The 27,972-nt window shown below is 38.5% G+C and overlaps 1 protein-coding gene and 1 pseudogene across 1 annotated transcript; one reads left to right on the forward strand and one right to left on the reverse strand.

Moving 5' to 3' along the window:
• The first annotated feature begins 665 nt into the window (after positions 1 to 665).
• Positions 666 to 26,670, forward strand: LOC129237566 (alpha-(1,3)-fucosyltransferase C). The gene is made up of 4 exons (XM_054872389.1): positions 666 to 874; positions 1,337 to 1,485; positions 18,114 to 19,161; positions 25,823 to 26,670. The coding sequence occupies exons 3-4, from the start codon at positions 18,281 to 18,283 to the stop codon at positions 26,259 to 26,261; spliced, it is 1,320 nt and encodes a 439-aa protein (XP_054728364.1). The 5' UTR covers positions 666 to 874; positions 1,337 to 1,485; positions 18,114 to 18,280; the 3' UTR covers positions 26,262 to 26,670.
• On the reverse strand, positions 7,021 to 15,000 carry LOC129238178 (endonuclease III-like protein 1; annotated as a pseudogene).
• Positions 26,671 to 27,972: the final 1,302 nt, after the last annotated feature.

The following is a 27,972-nucleotide window of genomic DNA, read 5'->3' on the forward strand; positions in this document are numbered from 1 at the left end:
TTAAGAAAAAAAAGAAACAAACTCGAAACTTAAAAATTTTCGCATTTTGGGTATAAAAAAGCACTAAATTTATTGCGTAGAGCAAATGGTTAGCTATGATAAAAAAGAAAATTTTGGGGATTCGGCAGCCGATATTCGCACGATCAATTTACACATATTCCCACACTCGTCAACATGTGTGGAACTGCGTTAATTTTTTCCGCATATTACTAACACAATCTCAGTTTTTTTGTAAACACACCTGAAGTGACGCCAGTCCATGAAACTCACCTGATTCACTGAAATTCGCTCAGAGCCGAATAACGAATATGTTAAAGAGCTCACCTTTGAAATCTTTTCACCCAATATGGTGAAAAACAAAATTATGAGAGTAACGGAGTACTCGGTACTGGAATTCTGCCGCCCATTTCACACATATTCGCACACTCGTCCAATCAGTCGTTGTTCAGATAGCACCGGTGGCTATGTAGACTTTTTTCATATATCACGAACACAATTTAATTTTTTTCGTAAAGAAACCACTGTCATGATCTCGGTTACGTCAGCCAAATATACATATACAAATGTACATATTTTTACGTTTATCTACGCCGACGCCTTAGACGCATAGTAGTCTCAGGCAATCACGTTGCCCATTTTTAGAACAGTTCAATTTTGCTGCTGTTGGTGTTTAGAACTGCTTGAGTAAATTTTGTGATTAACATTTAAACATTTGTTTTACAGCCAGTCGTACAAATCATATTGCTTTTATTCTTGCCAATAGAATGAAGTAAGTACATAGCTTGTGTTGCTTGTTTGCAGCTTGCCGGCAATTACTCGTGTTTTTACCATGCGTATTAGCAATTGAATATTAATGGAGATACTGTGTGTGTGCGTGAGTTCGCTTTGTAAACATTTACTAATCGCCTAATGCTGAAAACAGTGAAGACCGCACGGAATTCCTTACCGCATGCCCTTACCGTGCACAAAAACTCACCCCCGAGAAGAACTGCGTTCTTTTAATTACATATTTACACAATACATCGGTTTGTGTGTGTATGTGTTTGGTTGTATCTACACAATGTTGCCATTGATATTTTTGCTTACACACTTTTCGCGTTATCAGTTACAATTTTTCATTGTTTAATAAACCAAAGCCAAAAACCAACAAATGCAAAAAGTTCATTTATCTATAATTAACATTACTCAACAGTGTTTTTAAGCTATTTTAACAAAAATTATCATTTTTCTAAGTTTATTTTGTAAATGATTTCGAAATGTACTGCTTGGCAATACTGTGTGGTGAGAGAGCAATCAGCTGGGTCGGAATTGCGTTTACGGGCTTCACTGTTTTCAGCATAAGGCGTGGAGTGACCGCGAAAACAAACATTAGTAACGTGCTAAATCACATATGTACATACATATGTATGTATGTATTAACGACTGTATTCATGATGATGATTTGTGTTTCTAAAAAATGCTTTCGTAATGAGAAATAATGCATATGTAAGTTTAAGTGTGTTGTGTTACAGTTTTAATTGAATTAATGAAAGAAAATGTTAAGAGAACAAATATTGTGCCGGGAAGGAAATAGGAAATTTGTTCAATATATTTATTTATTTTATTCTTTCACTGCTTGAGATTGCAGTGTCGAAATTGTATTTTTTTGTTAGTCGAGTCTTTTATTGCAAACAGATTTTCACAATTCTAGTTATTTTTGTATATATCTCCTTCTTCTTAATTGGCGCGATAACCGCTTACGCGATTTTGGCCGAGATTAACAAAGCGCGCCAGTCGTTTCTTTCTCGTGCTAACTGGCGCCAATTGGACACCCCAAGTGAAGCCAAGTCCTTCTCCACCTGATCTTTCCAACGCAGAGGAGGCCTTCCTCTTCCTCTGCTACCACCAGCTGGTACCGCATCGAATACTTTGTATATATACCTACTGAAAATATAATAATACGCGACGAATGGCCAAGTTTACACTATTATTTTATACTCAAGTGTATTTCTGCTTTGAAAAAGCTCCTCATAAAAAATATCTGCTTCACATGTTCGGAAGTATTTTAAGTGGAAGAAAATGATCAACACCTCAACAATATTATACCAAATTCGAATGGCCTATAAAACTGCTACCTGTAAGCGCCCTATATAAATATATGACGAAAGTGATGCCTAGATTTCAGTAGTGCATAATTTCTAGACAGTACTTTTCTTATGTCATCTTTGACATCTGTCAAATATACAGATAGAAAATTTTACACGATAGAACAATGTTAACGTGAAACATATTGTAAAAATGGTCGATCTGTAAAAGCAACATATCGAATATCGCACAATTCCTGACGAAAAGCTCTTATGGATGGAACCATCTAAAGTGATAGTTAAAAGTTAAATTATCTAATGAAAATTATTTATAAGTGCAATTGTACAACGCTTCGAAAAAAGAATAGTTAATCAAAAACCGATAGTGTGAGACGTTAATACAGGGTCCGGCACTCGAAATGTAACCAACTTCAGACCGCTCGCGTAGCTTATGCACGGTGAATTTCCGAACATTGTGTTTTCTGACGAGAAAATTTTTCAAATTGAGCTATTCGTAAACTCCCAAAACGATTGGGCTTGTTTGACCCACCGTTCATAGGAGAATTTGAGTCATCGATTGGCCACGAGGAGGCGGTATCCGCTATAGGTAATGTTTTGGGCCACTGTAAACCGCAGATGGGCGCTCTCCAATCATTTGCATCGAGCCTGTAGACATGTGGTACCTTAAATCACCGTTAGAGGTGGAAAGCCTGGCGGGTAAAGAACTAAAAAAAAAAAGAAATATTTTAATTCCAAAAAGTGATTTGCAGTAGAATTTTTGAAACTATTAGCATTTTTTATGAATTTAAATTACGATTGCTATTATTTAGCGAAAAAAAACTTTGATCAAGGTGAGAGAATTGAGTTTATGATAGAAAAAATTAAAATTTAATATTATTTTGGGGAAAAAGAAAACTATTACTTTGTGCGCAAATGATTTAAAACTGTTTTGTGGTCCATCTTTAGGTCATGAGCGATGCTATGACTACTAACATAGCGGTCAACTGGGATTATTTCTGTGATTTTATCGAGATTTCCGTTAACATCAAAAATGCCTGAATGTAATCGATGAAACCAAAATTGCGCGTAATTAACTGTTACAGTATCGGCTCCATAAACAACATTCACAATGTCAGCGGCCTGGCTTGCATTTTCGCCTTTATCAAAGAAAAACTGTAAAACATACCGAATTTTTTCTTTGTTGACTTCCATTGTTAGCACCCTGTAACTCACAACTGAATGGAACAAACAAAAAATAGCAAACAAATTTCTTTAGTGTGAAATGTCACCTTGACCACGAGCATAAACTTTAAATTGTTTGATCGATACTTTACGAATTATCGATCACTATCTATCGATCCATCTACAAAGAATGGATTTCTTTTTCCCCAAACTGATATTTGGCTGTTCAGTTTGGGTGAAATTAATTTTGGAGCGTGTTGTGGAAAATTTGTTGCAGATAAGCGAATTGTGAACGGAAGGCTATACATGTGGAGAATTCTTAATTTTTTATGAGAGAAAGTGTGGCTATTTATAAAATAAACAAACAGATCTATACGTGGGGCCTTCAGCTTAGAAAAAACTGATTCACTGATGAATCCATTTAATTTTTGTTCTTTTAAAGCACTTGCTTGAGCAAAGCTAGCAAGGGAAAATTAGATTTTCAAATTGATTTGCATTCCTTTTATCGAAATTCTGTTTTTTCAAATTTATTACCGAAAACTTTTTTTTTCTCAGACTACTTTTCGGACGGGAAAGTAAAATTGTTTGACATCTAACGACTGCAGAGATCATTTCTCTTGCTATGCCTGCCTCTTTCCACCTTCCACCTTTACCTCAACCACACTTTGCTTTAACCCACAATGAAATTCAAAAAAAATCTTCAAATAATGTTTTTGTTGTAGTTCTTCATAGTCTACTCTGTCTAATCTTTGTATTGCCAGCTTAGGCGCTGACAGCAACGTCATTAATTATGGCGGCTGCCGGTTTGACAGATTTTTCCAACGCCGCAGTTATTTCCCCAAAAGTAGTTTTTTAATGGTCAATTACTCTAATCCGCTGGAGGTAACTCAGGAATTTTGCTTTGACAAAAATTCGGTTTGCGTTTTGTGAGTATTTGCCGATTTATGTGAGTGATTTTCAATTGCCTGTTTGCCCAATTTAATGTTGCTGGTAAGCTGCCGTTTTTGTAAATGTCGGCGAGGCCTTTTAATCATTAATTTTCTGGAATTAATATCAAACATTTCATTTATTACTTTAGCCTTTTTTTCTTGTGGATTTCCTTGATTACACAAGTTGAGGAAATATGGACACCTGCAGCGTATGCCGTTGACTTGGGTCAATAGATATTTGCTGAACAAAGATTACAGAGCTTACTGAGGCTCGCAAAAGTGGCTACGTATAACAATTTCTGTACGAAAAAAACCTTACGTTATTTTGCAAATTTTTAACTGATAGTAAATCGTTTAATGTGCCTAATATTTCGGCTACGCACTGTACTCATTTATTTTTATTTACGCACCCATACATTTAAAGTACATACAAGAAATACAATGGCTGTATTGTCACGAGTAGATGTTGGAATTCTCGATTTATTACAATGAATTAATTAAATTGAAAGAGCATTCAAGTATGTCGATTGCCGTTTGATAGAAGAATTGCCTTAGTTCTTTCCCAGTGCGGTCTTACTTGCAAACAATTAAAAATAATATTAATAAAAAAAAAAAAATAAAAATAATAACGTGAATAACAGTTTGCGACAAGCAATTAAATATTGCTGTTATATTTCTTGAATATTTTTTTCGTAGCATTAGCCACGTTTGTATGCCAAATTAAAATTAAAGGTTTTGTTTAATTTAATTTAATTTTTTATTTTATTTATTTAAATTGATGATTTTAGTAGTTAGATTGATAATTTTCTTTATTATCCAGAAAAAAATATATGCACGTGAAGTTTCATTCAATTTTAGCATTTTGAAGGACTAATTTAAATACTATTCTATGGTATTGGTGTGGATATCAAACGAAAGAAGATAAATCCAGTTATTAATATTTTTTTCATATCACTGCTATGCGAGTACAAACGCGATTTTGAGTTATGGTACCTTAGAGACTTGCGTGAGATGCATAGGTATGCATGTATGGGTAACAGCGTTTTCATGTTAGTATAGACGAAGTAATTATTTCTACCCATTAAATCACACATCAACAAATAACTATCAATCAACTTGTACATAAATGCACTAACACATGCACCTAAATATTTACAAACATATGCACATATTCTTGATTGGCGCGACAGCCGCTTATCCGATTTTGACCGATATACCTGTACACGCATTAGGGCGGGCCAATTTGTACAGAAGGATTTTTCCCGGCACCGCTTCCAGCAGATTCGGCTTCTACATAAAATTTCTAAGAAAACAACATTGCCGGAAACGATATTGTAAATGAGATTGCCAAAAGCGCTGCTTACATACATACAATTCGAACAAGAAAGCGACATACTGAAACCAGGGACAGACAGGAGGTGGAATAATCTAGCCACTTGTAAAGCCGCGAAAATCATGTGTACACAGAATGCAGATAAATACGCTAGATTCGTACTAGCCCTTTCTAGAAAGGAAAGCAGAACTATCGTAGGTATACTGACAGACCACAATTTGGTAGCGGCACACGTATACAAGATGGGACTTGCAAACAATGAGGGACACTCTTGAACACCTTCTATGTTCTTGTCCTGCATTAGCTAGAACCCGAATAAAATGTTTAGGAGCTCTACCATATGAGAGGTAAGAATGTCTCTCGGGATTAGAGCTTCAAAGCTTAGGGTCTAGATTTGCGAAAGAAACAAGAAACCTACTACAAGAAAGCGTAAGGGTCAAACTCCATCTGGTACCACTAAAGACCAAAAGGTCTATGTGATGGCTTTCAGTCAGTCAGGTCAACCTAATCTAACCTAACCTATTTCGAGTACTCCTAATTTTGAAAGACGCTACCTCCAATACTTTCAGAGCCGGAGCGTTTGTATCCATTCGGACGACATGACCCAGCCAGCATAGTCGCTGGATCGTTATTCGCTATGCTATGTCTAGTCGTCGTAAAGCTCCCACAGCTCATCGTTCCATCGCCTGTGATACTCGCCGTCTTCAACGTGAAAAGGTCCAAAAATCTTCCGCAGAACCTTTCTCTCAAACACTCCAAGGGGCGCCTCATCCGATATTGTCAACGCCTATGCTTCTGCGCCGAACGTAGGACGGGGACGGTGAGAACCTTAGAGAGTGTTAGTTTTGTTCGCGAGAGAGGACTTTACTACTCAATCGCCTTCTTAGTCCAAAGTAGCACTTCTTGGCAAGAGCAATTCTACGTTGGACTTCAAGGCTGACATTGTTATCGGTGTTAATGCTGGTCCTAAATAAACGAAGTCTTTTACAACCTCGAAATCATAACTGTCAACAGTGACGTGGGTGCCGATACGCGAGTGCACCGACTGCTTGTTTGAAGACAGGAGGTACTTCGTTTTGTCCTCGTTCACCACCAGATCCATTTGCTTTGCCTCCTTATCCAGTTTGGAGAAGGCAGAACAAACAGCGAAGTTATTAAGCCCGATGATGGCAATATCATCAGCAAACGCCAACTATTGTACCCTCTTTTAAAATTTTTAATTTTGCTTGAGCGATTAAGTTCTGCAGTTCGCACAATCTTTTCCAGCATCTTTTGCAGAAGTCACACTATAGCGGGTCCCAATGTCTGAAACCTCGTAAGGTATCAAACAGCTCGAAGAGGTCCTTCTCGATTCTGACAGCTCTTCTGGTATTGTCAACGTCATTTTGAATAGCCGTACTAGTTTTGCGGGGATACCACATTCAGACAGCGCGGCATATAGGCAGCTACTTTTCTGGCTGTCGAATGCAGCGACAAAAAGATGGTGTGTACAGTCGCTTTCTTTTTATGAATGAGTTGATTTTTATGATTGAAACAATAGGAATGGCATGAAGAAGTTTTGCTCAAACTTGCGTTCGTATTACCGGCCATTTTCGATTGAAATTTTTTTTGGATTTTGCAATTTGGATCTTTTTGTGACTGTCACATCCTTACTATCATCATTGTCCATCAATAATATTTTTGGACCAGTTTTTATAGACTTAACTACATTTTTACATTGCGCAGCTGGACATATTCCACTATTCAAACATTCCATGCAACGTGGACGCATAGCTTTGCAAACTGTTTGGCCGAAACCAACTAGCAAATGATTGACTTCTGGCCACATATCTCGTGGTAGCCACGATTCCAATGCGATACGCGTCTGTTCGGGTTCCTTTGTAGGCTTAGGCAGCCACTTTAGACGATTTGTAATGCGATGCACATGCACATCTACGCCTATTCCTGTCACTTCATTCCATGCCGTTGACATGCATAAATGCGCCATTTTCGGACCAACCCCTGGCAATGCTTCCAATTCTTTGATGGTGCCTGGAATGTCACTGTCATATTTATCGATGAGTACTTGCGAAGTCAATTGTAAATATTTCGCTTTGTTTTTATAAAATGATACGGGTTTTAGTAATTCCTCCAGTTTGCTTCTCTCCATGGCTGCAATGATTCGCGGTGTCATTTGATTGCTTTTCAGCCGTTGCATGGCATCAAAGGTGATTTCATCTTTCGTCTGACTTGAGAGCATTAGGGCAACAAGTTTTTGAAAGCGTTGCGTCTTTTCATCTGCCTTATCATCCGAACATTTGTGGCATCCCATGGTGTCCACAGGTGCATCGACAGTGCGCATTATACGGATATTATCCAACATCAAACGCCAGTCTTTCGGCTCCCATTTCATGGTACTTTCAGAATCCTGTTTGACCTTTTTAGTTGTTGTTGTAGCAGCAACATCGACATTTTTAGGCGAAGTGCCTGGCTTAGCAGTCTCTTTTTTCAAACCGCTAGACTCTGCGGTGGGGCCTGTTGTTTGGGGTTTAGATGGGAATTCGAGTATCTGAGTTTGGTTTAATTTTCGCTGCTGTCGCGTTTGTACAGGTGAGAAAAATGGAGCTTTTATTGAATCTTCGATATCCTGAACGACCGACTCGTGTCTTTTCGGATAATTTTTTCGCTAATGTTTTCAACACTGTACCTTTTTCACCCCTTATTACAATATTAAAAAATTACAACCATTTGCTTTGTAGCGCCATCTTGCGGTTAGGTTAGGTTAAAATGGTTGCTCAAAGAGAGAACGCACTCATACATAGAAATTAAATTATTTTTTTGTGATAATAAAATAAATAATTGGCGCGTACACTTCTGTTAGGTGTTTGGCCGAGCTCCTCCTCCTATTTGTGGTGTGCGTCTTGATGTTGTTCCACAAATGGAGGGACCTACAGTTTCAAGCCGACTCCGAACGGCAGATATTTTTATGAGGAGCTTTTTCATGGCAGAAATACACCCGTAGGCTTGCCATTGCCTGCCGAGGGGCGACCGCTATTAGAAAAATGTTTTTATTAATTTTGCTTTCACCGAGATTCGAACGAACGACCTCTCAGTGAATTCCGAATGGTGATCACGCACCAACCCATTCGGCTACGGCGGCCGCCATGATACCAGGAGAAATAAGGAGGAGGTAACTAATAGAGGGGAAGGAAAATTGGAGAGCGATTTGTGGATGACGGTTGTCTTAACCGCTTCATGCTGTTGATGAAGTCTTTCAAGTGGTTAATAGATGATTCCACCTCAGCTTCCATACAGCTGACGCGAAAAAGACTCGAAGTAGTACCGAGTCTCATTGCATGCATATCTCGCAACTCACGAAACTCGAGATCTGATATTTTGCTAACCTTAAAGATCCCCCGAGCGCCTTGGTTCCACATGTGGCCAGAATGATTTCGCGATCTTATACGTTTTTGTACTTGCCCAGTACTCGCTGAGCTGACGCGAAGTCCCTTCTTCTAGCCCAGAACACAGGTAATCAAGGCGATCCCAATCCTCTCCTTTTGCAGAGAAACTACTTCACAAGTCTCTTATTTGCCTCGAAGTCGCCTGCAATATACCCAAATGAGCCTTATATCGAAATATTTTGTTGCGATCGAAAGTAAAGTCAGGCATTCTTCGAAGAGTTCTAAGGGCACCGCCAGCGAGCCCAGGTCTCTGATTGCTGTATTGTCTGTCGGAGTAGATATTTATTTCCGCCAATTAGCTACTTCTTTGATTGTGACTACCTCTGCTTGGAACACAATGCGTCTGTTAGGGGCTCCTCGCAGAACATTCCTCCCCCAACTCTTCTATGTAGCTTCGAGCCATCTGTGAACAGATCCACCAGTCCTTGCCTCCAAATGCTGCCCCTGTTCACTCTTCCCTTGAATGAATGTGAGTGAACAATGTCCCACTTGGACTAAAGGGAAATGTATCCAAAGTTTCTGACAATACTTGAGTGCCCATAACTGAGGTCGAGCTTGTAGCCCGATCCTCTCAGTCTGATTGCGGGCAGCCGCAGTTTTGTTTGTGATGTTATTTTAAAATTTCGAGTACTTGAAATTGACTTCAGAGTTAAGCTCCACTTGGACTTTTTTTCTTATATTTCTATATAGAGTCCGAATCTGCTAGGAACGAAGTCGAAAAATTTGACCCGCCCTAATACATACAAATACATGTATAGTAAGTGAAAATAGCGAAATTCTTGTACAAGTCAAGCAACAAGGACATGGCTTAATGTTCCACTGAGTCTAATTAATATAATGTGGCTGAACTGTTAGGGCTATGAGCACGTACACACTCGCGCATACTCATACCTGCATAAAAACATGCATGGTAAAAAAGCAAACATGTTATTACTGTCACAAATTGCCACCTGGAACGGTAACCATTCTGGGGTAATGAGTACGACGAAACTATTAAAAAAATTAGTTGACAAGCGAAGTTGAATAATAAGTGTAAGTGCACACAACTGCGCCAATCAAGCAGCTTGACCAAATACGAGCAGACGATTTGAATTTTAAAAAGGAAAAGAGATCATAAAATATTTATGATAAAGCTAGCTTTAATTGATCTCCGAAATATCTTCCATGACTTTCAATCGATTTTTTTTGTGCAGATCCAAAATAGGTTGCACCTTTTTTCACTTCACTTCGAAATAAGCATCTCAAAAATGAGGTTTTAATAAAAGTTTTTAATAAAGGTTTTAAATAAAGTTTTCTTTAGGGGCTGATGGATGTGAGACACGCAATTTGGTCTTGATATGCTGGCATAAAAAGACGTATTTTGGTGCCTAATCAGGGTTTTATGGCGGTTGACCCATTGATATACAGTTTTATTTGGTAAAATTTCATTATTTGAATTGAGGTGAGATACTATCATATTTAAGCTGATATTTTGTTTCGTTTGAAAAATATTGACAGCAATTTCGGATACTGAGACGGCCAAAAATGTACACAAAAAGATTCTCCATTAAAATTAGATTATAAAGATTTTTGTTCTCCCTACTGATTCATTAGCGATGAAAATATTTTAGGCTTTTTAAGTATTCTAACGCAACAGGCGAATTTACTTGTAAAATATTCGGACATTGCTGAATAGGTATGAGTTATCGGACCAATACGGACTATTTGACTGCGAAATACAGTTGGGTGAAGAGATTCCGAACAGCAATAGAAGAAAGAAAAAAGAAATGAAACCTAGCCCCAATACACTTAATATATTTACTGACGGCTCGAAAATCATGGACGTGGTTGGAGCATGGATTTATTGCGCAGAGCTGGACATCAGGCGGCTAATTAAGCTCCCTGACCATTGCAGTATTTTTCAAGCAGAAGTCTTTGCGGTAGGAAAGGCTGTAGAAATAGCACTAGCAGGGACATACTGAAACCTTTAAATACGGTATACAATGACATCGCTGCGGACATGAAAACACAGATAGACAGGAGGCGAAAATCATGTGTACGCAGAATGCAGATAAATACGCTAGATTCGTACTAGCCCTTTCTAGAAAGGAAAGCAGAACTATCTTAGGTATACTGACAGGCCATAATTTGTTAGCGCAGGCCACACGCATACAAGATGGGAATTGCAAACAAGGATAGCTGCAGATTTTGCAATGGACTAGAAGAGAGGGAAACTCTTGAACACCTTCTATGTTGTTGCCCTGCATTAGCTAGAACCCGCATGAAATGTTTAGGAGCTCTACAATATGAGAGGTGAGAATGTCTCTCGGGACTAGAGCTTCACAGCTTACTTAGATTTGCAAAAGACGCAGGCTTATTATAGATTAGATTAGATTTGTGGGGGGTTGGACAAGTCCAAGCACTCAGTCAGTAGACCACTGTACTACACCCGAATAGAAATCAGTAGAAAGAATAGAGATAGGAAAAATAGAAGGTGGATGGTAAAAACGGATAGATTAGTTTGAGGTCACTCTTCCACAAATCTCTTGGATTCATTGATGAATTTTAAGAGATCCGGAAGAAGAAGAGTATGAACTTTGTCCATACTCAGTGTATCGCAGCCCAATATCCTAAGTCTGATGCTGGCAAATGCAGGACAGCTACAGAGAAAATGTTCTGCAGTGTCGTCATTCTCAAGACAGGATAGGCATATCGGGCTGTCCACGACCCCCATGGTAACCATATGCTGACCACATACGTTGTGCCCTGTGATTACACCCACCAGTACTCTCAGGTCCTTCCTGCTGAGTTTTAGCAGGAAGGTCGCTGTTTTTCTGTTTGGCTCTTTCACAAAGCACTTGGCTACTCCGCACGAGTTCAACTCAGACCAACGATCTCTGTGAGTAGACCTCATGAAGTCGTCAATCCATAGCTGAATCCATGCGGAATTGACACCTAGAAAGGGTTCAGGGCCTAGTGGCATACTTGCAGAGCCTTCATTTGTCAATTTATCAGCTAACTCGTTCCCTGCAATACCACAATGTCCAGGCACCCAAATAAGACTAACTTTGTTGTGTTTAGCAACACTGTTCAGTTTTGTCTTACATTCACCGACTAACTTCGAAGAGCAGCGTAGGTTAGCAAGGACTTTTGATTGACTGTCACTATAAATTCCAATACTGTCGCCCCGCCACTTTTTCTCAATTAGCCAGTACGCCACATTCATGGCATAGACTTCCGTAAGGAATACCGTGGCCATCTGTCCTGTGGCATAGGAGTTACTAGTGTCTTCGTCTAAGTACCATCCAGATCCGCTTCCATCGCTGGTTTTGGATACGTCGGTGTAGAAAGTGTGCTGGTATCCCGTTAATAGGTTCTCTGGACTTAACCATTGATCTCTATCTGAAATCAAAACATCATACTTCCTACCGAAGCTAACGACAGGCACCCGATTGTCCACCGGGATCGAGAACAGTGTGCACCGCTCCGACAACTGGTGGTATATCTGACAGTGGCCAGTGCTTACTTCATTTCCCCAGACTCCGTTTAACTTGAGCTTGTACGCCGCCTTCATTGCTTCCTTTCGAACTTGAAGATCTAGAAGTTGCAAGTTCAGAATGGCATTAGGGGCATCACCTGATGTTGTGCTCATGGCACCTGTGATACCCAAGCACACACTTCTCTGTAGCCTGTTTAGGGGTTTTACTCTGGAATTAACCATTGTGTCTTTCCACCATACTACAGAGGCGTATGTAATAATGGGTCTAATTAGGGTGATGTACAGCAAAAGGTTATTTTACACTGCCAGAAGTCTTTTCCAGGTAAGTTTACTATATATAATTACTCCTAGATATTTAACCTCAGAAGACAGTTGCAGTGTTACCCCTTTCAATGTGGGTAGTAACAGGCCTTCCATATTGCGTTTCCTAGTGAAAAGCCTTAAGGTGCTTTTTGTAGGATTCACCGAAAGACCATGCAATTCGCATCAATACTCAATCATATTTAGAGCTACTTGCATTTTATTGCATATAACTTCAAGTGATCGTCCTGAGATTAATACGCCCACATCGTCTGCGTAGGCTTGGATGTGTCCAATTTAGGCTTATTATAAGAAGCCTACTACAAGGAAACGTAAGGGTCAAGCTCCATCTGGTACCACTAAGGACCAATAGGTCTATGTGATGGCTTTCAGTCAGTCAGGTCAACCTAATCTAACCTAACTATTCTTTTTTCCCCAAAATATGCAAAGACATCCATATGCAAAGACATACATTTTTTGAACCCATTAACCATTTTAATATGCGTAAGACAATATTTGCGAAAAAGACGATATCTCGGAAATGGTGAATGATGATGATATTTCCTAACCATAGAAGAAAGATGGGGCGGCCGCCGTAGCCGAATGGGTTGGTGCGTGATCACCATAAGGAATTCACTGAGAGGTCGTTGGTTCGCATCTCGGTGAAAGCAAAATTAATAAAAACATTTTTCTAATAGCGGTCGCCCCTCGGCAGGCAATGGCAAACCTCCGAGTGTATTTCTGCCATGAAAAAGCTCCTCATAAAAATATCTGCCGTTCGGAGTCGGCTTGAAACTGTAGGTCTCTCCATTTGTGGAACAACACCAAGACGCACACCACAAATAGGAGGAGGAGCTCGGCCAAACACCTAACAGAAGTGTACGCGCCAATTATTTATTTATTAGAAGAAAGATGGAGTCTTTTCGAAGGGAAGACGAAATTTTGATTACTAATTGTTCCTTTTTACAAATAAAAATCCGAGATTTCTAAAAATTAAAAATATTTGTACTCACAACATTTTTTAGAATGCTAAAAAAATTAAGAATCGGAGCGAAATAGTTTAAGCAGTTTGGCTTCTCTGCCTTTTGTTTACGTAAGAGACCGGATTGTTGTTTGCTTGACTGCCTGAGTTGGGTATCTAAATACCCGACAAGCGAAAGAGAGTCTAGCTTAAAAAACCGGATGAAAGTCTGTTTGCATATATAAATTAATTATAAGCGTTCTTCACAGTGTTTTTATGATACGCGGTGTTGCGCTTAAATGAGCGAATTAGTACTTAGCGATGTGATAACCGCCGGCATTTATTTCCCAAATTCAACTGACTTAATAATGCCCTTAATTCTTAAACGTAAGCTAGCCCTAAGCTCCAAAGACGCTGGTCTTGCACTTTACTGCAAGGAATCGTATTACGTCGCGAGGCATAGCTCGCAATATTTTCGTGCATCGACGTTTCCGCTGCCTACTGTTATTTTTTGCTTAGCTGGTTACTCGTGTTAACTTATATATTTTTGGATAATGTCATCGAGTTCTTCATTATTGTTGTCTGGCGGCGTAATAACAACATTTTTTTGTAGCTCGTTGCTCCAACTATACGCTGCTACTTGCTCTTCTTCACAAGTAAATATATTTCTTTTATTTTTTAAAGATTTTCTGCACTAGTAAGAATTTTTTTGTGAAATATCAGCACACACACACCTTAATTTATTTTTGTTGTTATAGCACGGGCAGTGACAGTCCTTAGACGTTCAATCTTTGAGCATGTCGACCTAGGAGACAATGGCCTGTGATCAAATCAACTAACATAGAGACGTTTTTCCTTGACCGATTAAGTAGCGCCTGACGCCCCATTTCGGCCAAATACTTTTTGTAGCATTACTTGTCAGACTATCAACACATCTCGTGTTGGTTGAGAAGGTATATACCTACAATCTCCATACCAAGGTAGGGGTGTAATACCCTCTCTTGCTAATTTGTCTGCCTTATAATTCCCTGGTGGCATACCAACTACCTGATGACATACCAACTTAACACTGGTACCCATTTTCTTCTTCAGTCGTGTTTTTTTTTTTTAATTTATAAAGGTCACAATCTTTGAAATCTTTGAAAAAAATTTGTTAATAACTTTCTTTAGATTTAATTACATCCACAAATATTGAAGCATTTCCTCATCCTCTTCAAGTTGGTTATATCGAGGTGTCACTGCATGCATATATTCCAGTGCGTAATTGTTATTGTACAAAAGTGCGTGCGGTTCTAGTAATTGTTGACACATTAATCACCTTCTATTTTTATTTTGTTTAATAGAAATATGTCAACTTTATTTCACTTTTACCATTTCATCAATATTTCACTTATTTTCCTTCGAGTGCGCCTCAGTGTAGCAAACACTCTCAGTGACATATTCATAGTCGTCGTTCGTCGCTCGCTTGTTATCTTTTGCTTTATCGCTCCGCATTTGATTGTCCACTCCTATTTTTAAACCATGCACTCGTACATTACCTGTGGGAGTGGCAGTGAAAGTAATGAGCTTAACAAAAACAATCAACTTAATCGACTCAAAGGCATTCGTGAGCTGAAAGCAATAACTAACCAATTCAGTGGTAATTTTTATGGAGCCATATTTATGTATGTATAAGTGAGTACATAAAAGTCGTCAAAGGTGACTTTGTAATTTATGCCCATTAGTGGACAGTTTTATTTATAACCGATTCTTAATAGAAACTAAAATGGAGAAGTGACTCGTGTATTTTGGATAGTGTTTATTTTTCTGAAATTTCGTATATTTGTAGACTTGAGTATGTTAAGAAATTACCCGAAAATTATTTGAAAAATTTGAAATATTAATAATTCAGTGATTAGTACATAGACTAAGCTAATGAGGAAAAATATTTTTGCAAACTGTTCTTTTTGTTTTCAGATAAAATACATATATTGAAAAAAAAATTTGTTTTAGGTTTTCTCTGTACCCGAAAATTAATATATAAATAAACAAATAAGATATTTTGTTTTTACTTTTCTATTTATCCGAAAAAAATAAATATATTTGAAAAGAAGGAAAACAATTAGAAAAAAATCTTTCAGTATAAAATAAGATTTTTCTTGAAAAAAATTTATTTAAAAATATTTTGTTTTGCTTTTCCGTTTATCTGACAAAAATATAAATAAATATATTAAAATAAAACTTTTTCTTTGGCTTTCTGTCTACCCGAAAAAAATATACGTCCAAAAAATTTAATAAATAAATATATTTAAAAATAAGGAAAAGAATTAGAAAAAAACTCTCGATAAAAAGTAAAATTTTAGTTGGAAAACATTTGTTTGAAAAAAATTTTGTTTTTGGTTTTCGGTTTATCCGAAAAAATGTAACTAAATAAAGGGTGATTAAGTTTCAAGAGCCGGTGTTGATTTTGAATAAAATACAATTTTTTCAGAAAATTATTGTAATTTCTCTTTATTATGATAATATTGGTATGGCTCAATTACGTATGGAACAAAATATCGGCCAAATGGCCACCGCGGCCTCAACGGCCTCAACGGCACACCTCCATCCGAAGGTCCAAATTTTCGATGACGCTGAGGCATAATTGAGGTTCTATGCCATTAATGTGCTGAATTATCTCATCCTTTAGCTCTTGAATTGCTGCTGGCTTATCGATGTACACCTTTTCTTTCAAATAACCCCCAATTGACGTCGCCGCGCCGTGAGATTATTCGGCCATTTTAAAAACTAAAAACAATGTATGCTTTTTTCGAAAATTCGGGGTTAACCCGCGTCCTGATCTTTTTTGTGAAAATGTGGTTGTAAAATTTTAGAACCTTATATTTAAATAATTTTTCCAAAATTCTGGTATAAATCGCCATTTTGTAAATTTTCAAAAATAATTTTTGATTTTTTTTTAAATAATAACAATAAATTATGGGGTTTTCGTGAAAATTTGGTGTAACATTTTAGAGGCCGATGTGTGAAAATTAAAAAAAAAGTTCTCGTATGAGCAGCCATTTTGTTGATTTTCATACCGAAGTCTTCGATTTTTTAACAATAACCTGTTTTTTTTTTTGTTTTTTTTTCACTTTGTGTGTCATATTTTAGAAGCCGATATATATTAATAATTAAAAAAAACACATGTTTTTTTGAAAATTCTGCTGAAGCTGCAATTTTGTTAATTTTCAAATAAAATTCTTAAGTTTTAAGGTTTTTTCAAGAAAATTTGTGAGTAAAATTTTAGAGGCCCATATTTTAACTTTTTTTTTTTTAAATTCTGGCGTAAATTCTCTTTGTACATTTTCAAACAGTACTTTTAGCCTTTTTTTAATTTTAAAACTTAAATTCATTTTAAAATTTTTTTTTGGGTTTTCGTTAAAATTTGGGTGTGACACTTTAGAGGCCGATATTTTAATGGTATAAGCCGTTATTTTGTAAATTGTGTGTAAAATTTTAGAAGCTGACATTATAATAATTTAAAAGAAACAGGAGTTTTTCCGAAAATTCTAATGTAAGCTTAAGCAAAAATCATCAATTTTTTCGAAAAATAAATTATTTGGGTTTTTCGTGACAATTTATTTGGGTGTAAAACTTTAGAGGAAGAAGAATTGCGAAGAATCTCAAAAAAATTCTGACGAAGCCCCCTTTTTTTTAATATTTGTATCAAAATCTTCAATTTTTTTAACTATAAATTCTGGTTTTTGTTTTTTGAGAATTTGTATGTAACGCAGAAATAATTTAATAATTTTCAAAAAAATGATGTCGTTTTTTTGGAGTTTATGTGTAAAATTTTACAAACCGACTTTCACGCCCTGTCTACACTTAAAAGCAAAACTTCTCTCATTATAGAAAAAATGGCTATTGAAATAAACAAATATAGGCGTAAATTTACGCTTAAGAAACTCAATCCTCTTTTTAAAGTGTGAAATTTTCTAAAAATGAATAAAAAATATTTATTTGGTTATAAGAAAAATTTACTTCAATTTATGTTTAAACTAAATGTTGTGTTTGAAAGGGTAGTCAATGATAAGACAAGCCAAAGCTTAGTCGGAGTTAAACATTTCGTTTAAAAAATTTTGGGGGTTTTGGCTCTGGTACCGTACCAAAATGGGTTAGTTCTATGCTATTCTGGAAACATGCAGTTCCTACTTTACTACTGGGGAATGAAATTCCTGCAATTGTTTGTATTTACACACCAAAAACAAAAATTACCTACTTCATTGTATGTACTTATACATGTGAACAACGTGTTTTCATATTTTTTTAATGTATGTACACACACACATATACATGTACAAACACTTATTACACTTCTCTTCCAAGGTAATCAAGATTTTGACTATGATTTTTTGTTTTCTATTTATTAGTGCCAATGGAATTTACTTATCTTATCAATTGGAAAGTTGTTCAACGATGGCCTGAAAATTGTGCGGAGCGGGTTGCGGCAGTGAGATAATTTGGGCACTACTATCGATACTAAATATTATCAGTTTCTAATCGAAATTTCGTCTATTACTCGTGTAAATACAAAGTGTTGGTTGAAACGAGACATTCATTTGTTTGCGCCACTATGCTATATTCTGAACTCGATTCGAACGTCAACGCGCCTTTACTCGATGATGGCAGTGCCAATGTTCAAACAACTTCAGTTAAATCGGCCGCGCAAGTAACGAACGACACTATGCCGCTGCGACGGCAAAAGTATCTAGTCATTCTTATAAGTCTTGGAATATTCGCTAGTTTTGTGGCTATCAACCATTTGATCATTAATGCACCCGCATTCAATCAGTATAAAATTTTGCGTGCTTACCAAAATCAAATCGACAATGAAGTGGCGGAAAAAGGGCGCTCTGACCGGCCGCGCACTATACTATTATGGAACAGTTTCTTTGGAGACGAACGTTGGGGTTTAGGCGAGGACAGCATGGGACCCACCTACTTTCGCGACGAATTCAAATGTCACGAGTACCGTTGTGACTTGACGAACAATCGCGATTTCTTGCCCACCATCGAAATGTTCGATGCAGTGCTCTTCCATACAGCGCAGCCATTTCCTTTGCTGCAGTCAGTGCCTAGAAGACGGTCGCCGCATCAACAATATGTGTTTGCTTTGATGGAACCGCCAGGTGAGACAAAGCATGCGCTCACCGATGAGGCTGGCTTCTACAACATGACTATGAGCTATCGACTCGATTCGGATATAATGTGGCCTTATCAGTATTTTGAGGATATTGAAACTGGTGAATTAGTAGCGCCGGCAGTTCATGCCAAATGGCGGCAAGTACCAGCCGAATGGAATGAAACGAGCGTGTCGCAAGTGTGGGAAGGCAAGACGCGGATGGCTGCTTGGTTTGTGTCGCACTGCGAGACATTGTCGAAGAGAGAAAAGTTGGCAGCAGCATTACAGGAGTATATTGACGTTGACATCTATGGCAAATGCGGAAATTTCAGGTGAGTAAAATGAGTATTGCTTTCAGACAAAAACAAGAACTGCATTGGTTGAAATTCAAAGATGATAGAATACAAAATTATGAAGAAACGAGTGGAACTTTGAGCGTAATTTTGCGTTGACGTAATTTAAGGGAAACTAGAAGAGATCGTGGTGGCCGCCGTAGCGGAAATCTGTCGAAAGCTCGGGCATGAGAGACCAAATCATAGAAACACTATTTTCTTAAATCGGTCATCCCGTGAAAGGCAATGGGAAATCCTCCGAGTGTATCTCTACCATGGAAAAACTCCTCACAAGAAATATCTGCCTTTCGCAGATACCCCTGCTGGGGTAGAACTTCGGCTAATAAATTGTCACCCATTAACCCAGCAACCCAGAGTGCAGAGAATAGCATGTGTGGGCATCACTGGTGCCTGTAGAATATATCCCATCGCTGCGCTCAACGTTATTCTCCACGTAATTCCTGTGGTTCTGCAGGTTAAATCCATTGCTGTTCAGAGTGCTATTAGGCTGAAGGAGATTGGCCTTTGGAGACAACTTCCTGTAGGACATAGTAGCATCTTGAAGCAGATCTCCCCTTCCTTCTCTGATATTCGCACCGACCTCTCCATCCGCAAACTGTGTTTTGAGGGTTGTGCTAGGGCTATCTTTCCGAGCAGGCAAGATTGCAGAGAGGGGACAGTTGGTGCGGATATATATGCCTTTGTTTTCAATGACGGATCCAAAATGGAGTCTGGAGTGGGAGCGGAGGTCTACTCTAAATCAGCCAGCATTTCGGTCTCCTTTAAACTGCCGGAGACAAGCAGCGTCTTTCAAGCAGACGTCTTCGCGATCCTGCAGGCTTGCAAAATGCTTCGGGATCGCTGTTGGGAGGGAGACATTAATATTTTTTCCGATAGCAAGCTGCAATCAAGGCACTGTCGTCGCCGTATTGCAGCTCTCTTCTCGTGAACTCCTGTAAGGAGGAACTCAAATGTCTCGAACGTGCAGGAAACATTTCCCTCATCTGGGTTCCTGGGCACAGGAACATAGAGGGAAATGAAATTGCCGATGAGCTTGCCAGAAAGGGGGCGGCAGAACCGGTTCCAGCTGCCCCCTTCTCAGACATCGGTATTCCCTTGGCCGTCGTTAAAGCGAAACTACACAATTTCTTTCTAAAAAAAGCGCAAGACAGATGGAGGTCTGTCTCATCGTGTGCTATTTCAAAAGCACTATGGCCTCAATACGATAGGAACCGCACGCTTAAGGTGATGGGGGGATGCCCATTCAATTTCCAAACTCATTGCGGTGATCACTGGTCACTGGTGAATTCCGTACAACCCCTATTGCAGAAGCTGTGGGGATCCTGCAGAGAAAGAGACTGTGGAACACTTTCTCTGCAAATGCCCGTCTCTGGCGGCTAGGCGCTTGAAATTCCTTAGTGTGCCCTTTGGGGATGACTTGATGAAATTTTCCAGCCTAGATCCCTTTTCTCTCCTCCGCTACATCAACAGCACTGGATGACTGTAGACGGTTTTCTCTCCTCTCTAAATCCTTTCCCATTCTGTACATCTGTTTAGAAAACTTAACGTACTTCCTCGTTGGCAGTTAGATTTTTAAAAATTTTTAGTTTTTTCAAACGCTTCTAGACTGGACTGGGCAAGAGAAAGAGTTGGGAAGAGTTTTTTAAAACCAACAGGATGAACCAGAACATAATAACATGCTACCCGGGTGGATCTCTCACCGTGGAATGTGAAGGTGTCTGTGGACCTGGGAAAAGATACTCGGAAGCACCAGGCAATCATAGAAATATATTTCCAATTGAAAAAAGCGTTCGCTTTAGCTTTAAACGCAACTATAACAACAGATACCTAGCCACCCTTACTGATTGCCAGGTAGCAATTGAGGCTCTCAAATCCTTCCAGGTTACATGAAAACTGGAGCTGGATTGTCTTGATAAGCTGTATATTCTATACCTGAATAATCAAGTACGTAACCGAAGGATTCCAGGGCCCATAGGAAATACTGAGAACGAAATGCTAAATAAATTATCCAAGAAAGTGGCAGCGTCACCATTTATGTGTTCAGAGCCATTGTGTCTTAGGAAAGGGTAACTTCTTCTCCCTTATTCAGGAAGTAGAGGAGAGACAAAGAATATCATGCTGGGACAATTTACCGGGTTTAACACAATCAAAATTAGTGAAAGGTAGCTTTAACATAAACCTATTTAAAGATTGTATGGAATAAAATATGAGTAATTTTAGAATCATCACCGGAATATTAGCATCACAGGGCATCAGGTCGAATCATCATCTTGGAACTTCCAGGTTCTGTAGGTGGAAGGATGAAACCACCAAACATCTGCTGGCATCGTGCTCAGTACTGAAGTGTAAGCGAGACAAATACCTGGGTAAACACATTTCACTAGAGAAGGAAATAAAACGCAATAAAATAGGATAAATATGAAAATTTATTAAGGAAGTTGGACTCAGAGAAATATCCTGAATCCTGATATCTTTTTTACTAAATCTCGTTACCTGGAAAGTAGTGTTGGTATACATTTGTGCTCGTTTTGTAGCATTTCCCATGACTTTCTGCACAGTATCGATTGTGAGTGCGGTTACACCGCCTCATCCAATTCCGGCACTAAGAAGTCGTTTATCATATGGCCCTGTAAGTTGCAATGCGCTCATGATGATTTTCGACATGAAATAGTCCCATTCGTTGTTGAGATTGAGGATGGCTTGACCGTAATTCACATGCGACTGACGGTTGCACCATTTGCACTTTGTACGGCAACATGTGGAAGTTTTTCATTAAAATTTGCTGTAGGGTCCGTCTGGTGATGCTCAATTGCGTGCCCCGTCGGCTGGTTGATGTTTCTTCGCTCACAGCGACATTGACAGCCGTGATATTTTCGACCGAATGAACAGTCCGGTGGTGGCCACACCCCACAAAGTTTCGCACGGTTCCAATCTGTTCGAGTCATGTAATTAAGCGTCAGAATGTTTGCCTAGTTGCTGTGACCCGATTAGGAAATCGACGCCGATATTTACGCTACGCCAACACTATCAACCGATTATTGGTGAAAAAAATTGACACAATTATTGCACGCTCTTGCGGAGTATGATTTATGTCCTGCGTTATTCAAAACACGTTTAAAATATCTGGAGCTCCCAGATGTTGGATGGATTGGAAGATATCTCAGCATTAGGTTGGAAATGTCTATTTGAATTCGCAATAGAAACAGGCACCATGTGGGTGGACTACTTCGAAACACAAAACTAATGAACTTCATCTGGTATCCCTATGATCCAAACCGCTCTATGCGGGACTGCAAGGCAATCAGTTGAACCTAATCTAACCTATTTCCTTCAGACTGTTTTAATGCTTCTTGCAGAGTAGCCTCACATTGGGTAGTGTCACATTAACCCTAAATATTTAATAATTTTCTTCATATAAAAAAAAAATTCGTACGTGCTTTAATGGGGAAAATGTTTAACAAAATTAAAAGAAAAAATTATGAAAATTAACGGGAGTTTTTAGCAACTCCAAACGTCCACTTGATTGTGCTAAAATCTAATAAGCTATAAAACTCTATACCACCCACAAACTCTTCTAGAGATTTTAATCGAAACCCATGTGATGAAAAGTTTGTGGAAATTTTCTAATTTTTGTAAAATATGTTTATAAAAAAGTGGTCAAAACGACGAAGTGCCCACCAAATGGCGAAAGAATTGAAAATATCTGATCTCAAAGTCAAGCCTTATAAGATCCAAAAAGCGCATGATCTCATACCAAAGCAGCAACAAGTCAGACTTGATAGAGCGAGGGAGTTGCTTTCTTAGTCGAAAGCGGGCAATTTCCGATCTTTGTGTTTTCTGACAAGAACATTTTTCAAATTGAGGAATTCGTAAACGAATAGGCTTTATTTGATTGATCGTTCATACGAAAATTTAAGTCATCGATTGGCCACCAGGAGGCAGCACCCACCACAAGTAATGGTTTGGGCCACTGTAACCGCGGATGGGCGCCCGTGTTCATCGAGCCTGGAGTCAAGGTAAATGCGAAATATCGGGAAAGTATTCTGGAGGTTGCTTTGAAGTCGTGGGCAGACAAACATTTCGGTGGCACACCATGGATGTTTCAACAGAACTCGTCAGCGTCTCACAAAGCACGAGTGCACCAAGAATGGCTAAAAAACAACGTTCCGAACTTCATAACGTCCACATAATGGGGCTCACATTCACCCGACGTGAATCCGATGGATTATTTTCTTTGGGTTATTTTGGAGAGCAACATCCGAACTAAAAGATTCATCAGTCTCGAGATGCTGAAAAAAGCCATCGTCCGTGAGGGCGCCAAAGTACCTGCAAGTCACATTTGGGCAGCTTGCGATTCGTTTCTGGACCGTCTCACGTCCATAGTCAAGGCAAAAGGTGGTCATATCGAGCAAAAGTAAATTTATTCTTAATTTTGTATTACTTCCACACATTTTTTAATTTGAATTGAATAAAAGTAATTTTCCAAAATAAATTTATGGCCTTTTTAATTGGTTACACTTCGAGTGTCGGACCCTGTAGCTTTGTCCCAGCCTTTATGACGGGTGATTTTTTAGCTATTATCTTTTTAAACAGTTGGTTTAAACAGCTGACGCACGTTTCGTGTTTTGTTTCACTGTCAAACATCTTCAGTTTGGTCTATAATTTAACCATGAACCGTCTTACAACCGAACAACGCTTGCAAATCATTGAATTTTATTATAAAAATGCGTGTTCTGTTAAGAAAGTTTATCGCGCGCTTCTTCCATTTTAGGGTCAGTTTAATCGACCCACTGAAGCGGTTATTCGAGCTATTGTGACTAGAACCAAATTTACATTATTGGACATCAAACCACTAACACGCTTACGTAGAGTGCGAACTGAAGAAAATATCGCAGCTGTATCGGCCAGTGCTAATGATGACCATCAATTATCGATTCGTCGTCGTTTGCAACAATTGGGCCTCTGTTACTCAACAACGTGGAAAATGTTGCGAAAGGATTTAGGTGTGAAGCCTTTCAAAATACAGCTGGTGCAAGAATTGAAGCCGAACGACCTACCGCATGCAGAATTTTTGGTGAATGGGCTCTTGGAAAGTTGGCCGAAGATCCACTTTTTTATCGAAAAATTGTGTTCAGCGACGAAGCTCATTTTTGGATCAATGGGTACGTAAATAAGCAGAATTGTCGATTTTGGAGTGAAGATCAGCCAGAAGAATTACAAGAGCTACCAATATATCCAGAAAAGGTCACAGTTTGGTGCGATTTATGGGCTGAAGGTATCATTGGACCGTACTTCTTCAAAGATGCTGCGAATAGTAACGTAACTGTGAATGGTGAGTGCTACCGTGAAATGATATCCAACTTTTTTTTGCCCAAAATGCAAGAGCTTGACTTGCGTGACATGTGGTTTCAGCAAGACGGTGCCACATGCCACACAGCACGCGTAACAATGGACTTGTTGAGAGGCGAGTTCGGTGAACATTTTACTTCACGTTCGGGACTTGTCAATTGGCCACCCAGATCGTGCGATATAACGCCTTTAGATTACTTTTTGTGGGGCTATGTTAAAGCTCATGCCTATTCAGACAAGCCTGCTTCAACTAACGCATTGGAAGACAACATTAAAGCATTTATATGTGAGATACCGGCCGAAGCATTGGAAAGAGGATGCCAAAATTGGACTAAGCGAATGGACCATTTGAAGCGCAGTCGCGGTCAATATTTGCATAAAATAATCTTCAAACATTAAATTATATGGACTGTACTATCCATTTAAATAAAAATTTCATGCATTTTTCTGAATTTTACGTGTGTTTTTTTGAAAAACTTTTCTATAGCTCTTAAAAAATCACCTTTTATTTGCCATACCTTTAAGGGGGGAAGCTGGTGTAGAGCGCAAAAAATGGGCATATTTTATGAATTTATTTTGACTCAACAAAGGAATCAATCGAAAATCTGTGAAATAGGTTTAATAATATAGCTTTCATGGTATAAATACAAAATTTTTCGTCTGAATTAATTTCAAAATGGCCGCTGTCCAGCAGTTCTCCTAAGGCGCCTTTTTTTCTAGTGGGTCCATTGCCGAAGACGTAAACTCCTTAATTTTTGTCCTGGATCAAAAAATAAAATTTTTTTAGTTTCTATATAACAACAGAAAGAGACGTACGTAGGATTTTTTCGATATTTTGTTTTTTCGCGAAATGGTGCACGTTTGAACAAAAAGTTACAATTTTCACTATAAAGAACGACATAAAATTGTTGATTAAAAAAAAAACTATGTAATATAAATAAAAAATCCTACGTACGTCTCCGGAGAAAGGTATTTCGAATGTATTGTCAAAATTTCGTAAGAATCGGTTAAGATTTGTTCGAGTTATGTCTTCGGCCAGTTTAAAAAAAGTGATTTCGAGAAAAACGCGTTTAAAGTTGTAAGTAAGTTCGGGGCATACCTGCGAGGCACTGCCGTCGAATGAAAAATTTGGGCATTTAGACATTTTTGCTGGCATCCCTCATTTGGTTTATTATTTCTAAGACCCTAAAGCACCTTTTAAGACAAAAAAAAATTTTTCGATTTTTTCAAAATTCTAGACCAGCTTCCCCCTTAAGATACCCAATAACTTGTACACATTTTTTAATTGCAGTTGTCCACGCAGCTCAAATGAATGCGATAAACTTTTGGATGTGCGCTATAAATTTTATTTTTCTTTTGAAAACTCACTTTGCAACGATTACGTGACCGAGAAACTCTACAACATAATGAGACGAAATGTGATTCCAGTTGTGTTTGGCGGTGCCGACTACAGCCGATTCGTGCCACCAAATTCCGTCATAAATGCCGAAGATTTCCAGAACGTCGCTGAGCTGGCTTCACATCTTCAATATGTGGCCACCCATCCAGAGGAATATATGCGCTATTTTTGGTGGCGTCGCTACTATCGTCTCAGCTATCGTTCGCCTTTTTGTGATCTCTGTGCGAAATTGCACAGTGTAACGAATTCGCAAAAAACACAAACATATGTGAATATTGAGAAATGGTGGATGGGCGACCAATGCCGTTTCGAGTCTAAAATTAAATTTTAAATCACAAATATGTCTGTATACTTAAGTGTCTTTTTGGAGTATCCCATAGCAAAAAGTTGCTGTGTTGAGGCTATAATATTGTATTGTACTTACAGGTAGATACTATATGGAACAAATGGACAATTTTTTTCTCAGTATCACGGCGAAAAGTCGGAATTATTAGAGATAGGTTAAATTTTAGGGTCGTCTACAAATAAGTGAATTTAATAAAAAATTAATGGAATGTGTCTTGTTAATTGCCTTAATATTTGCATACATACGTATGTACATATATGTAACATTTCGATGTAAAGTAAGTTTTCTAAAAATTGTTAAAGTTTATTAATTATTAATATTTAATAAAAAAGCTGTGTAATGTTAATCATTTTATTAACTATTTTTAATAAAACGAATATAGTTTTCACAGTTATGTCTATGTATTTTTAACTGACTTTATTTGCAAATCTGAATTATCAATTTTATATTTATCGTTCTTTTGCTGGAAGAAGATGCATAACTCAAAAATCGAAAATTCGTGAGTAGCGGCCCCAACATTTTAATTTTATTTACCAGCAGAATGTTGAGGAAAGGATGAAAAAGGCCAGTAATGCGTTGTACGCATGTAAAAGAATGCTTGGCGTTACTTGGGGTCTATCACCCTCTCTGATGCATTGGTGCTACACGGCAGTAGTTAGACCGATATTGCTGTATGGGACCCTAGTATGGTGGACTACGACAAGAAAATTGACATACTTAATGCCACTGGAAAGGATTCAGCGACTTGCTGTTCTGTGCATAACAGAAGCTTTGAAAACCACTCCAACGGCGGCGCTGGAAATGATACTCAGCATGTCACTTATTGATCTCATGGCGGAAAACCTGGCAGCGAAATCGACGAGGAGATTAGTGGCTGCGAGAGTATTCACCTGTAGAACCTTCGGACACAGTTCAGTAGGAAAGTGGAGTTCAGCTTGCACAGACTACATGACTCCGTACTTTAATTGGGAGAGAAGGTTTCGTACAATAATTGAAGAGGAGGGATAGCACAAAGGCATGAAGCCTGGCCATAGGACTCTTCACATCTATACAGATGACGGCTCTAAAACTTTAAACGGAGTAGGAGCGGGCATTTACTGCTCAAAGCTAGGGATAAAGCAGTCTATCAAGCTGCCAGACCAGAGCAGTATTTTCCAAGCGGAAGTTTTTGCTGTGAGGAAAGCCGCGGAGCTAGCCTACACAAGAGCATGAAAGAACTCAACAATTAATATATACGTGGACAGTCAAGCAGCAATAAAAGCTTTAAGCTCATATTGTATTAAGTTCAAAAATGTTCAACGAAGCAGGGAGGCTATAGAAAGGCTAGCCGCAAACAGTAGGCTGCATATCTACTGGGTAGGGAAAGGAAATAGTAGATGAGATAGCAGAAAGTCCTGTTAGACTACCTTTTGAACAAGAGAACGACATACCAAAACCGCTAAATACAATATTCAACGATATGGACGACTACATGACAAAACTAGTGGAAGCTATGTGGGCAAATCTGACCACATGCAAAACAGCAAAAGTTATGTGTAGAACTAACGACAAAAAACTGACTCAATTCGTACTTAAGCTCTCGCGAAAGGACTGTAGAACTATTATAGGTATGCTAACAGGTCTATTGGCTGCACATGCGTACAAGATAGGGATTACTAACACGGACAAATGCAGGAAATGCAGAGGGGAGGTTGAG

The sequence above is a fragment of the Anastrepha obliqua genome, chromosome 2, assembly GCF_027943255.1.
Source record: "Anastrepha obliqua isolate idAnaObli1 chromosome 2, idAnaObli1_1.0, whole genome shotgun sequence".
Taxonomy (NCBI): domain Eukaryota; kingdom Metazoa; phylum Arthropoda; class Insecta; order Diptera; family Tephritidae; genus Anastrepha; species Anastrepha obliqua.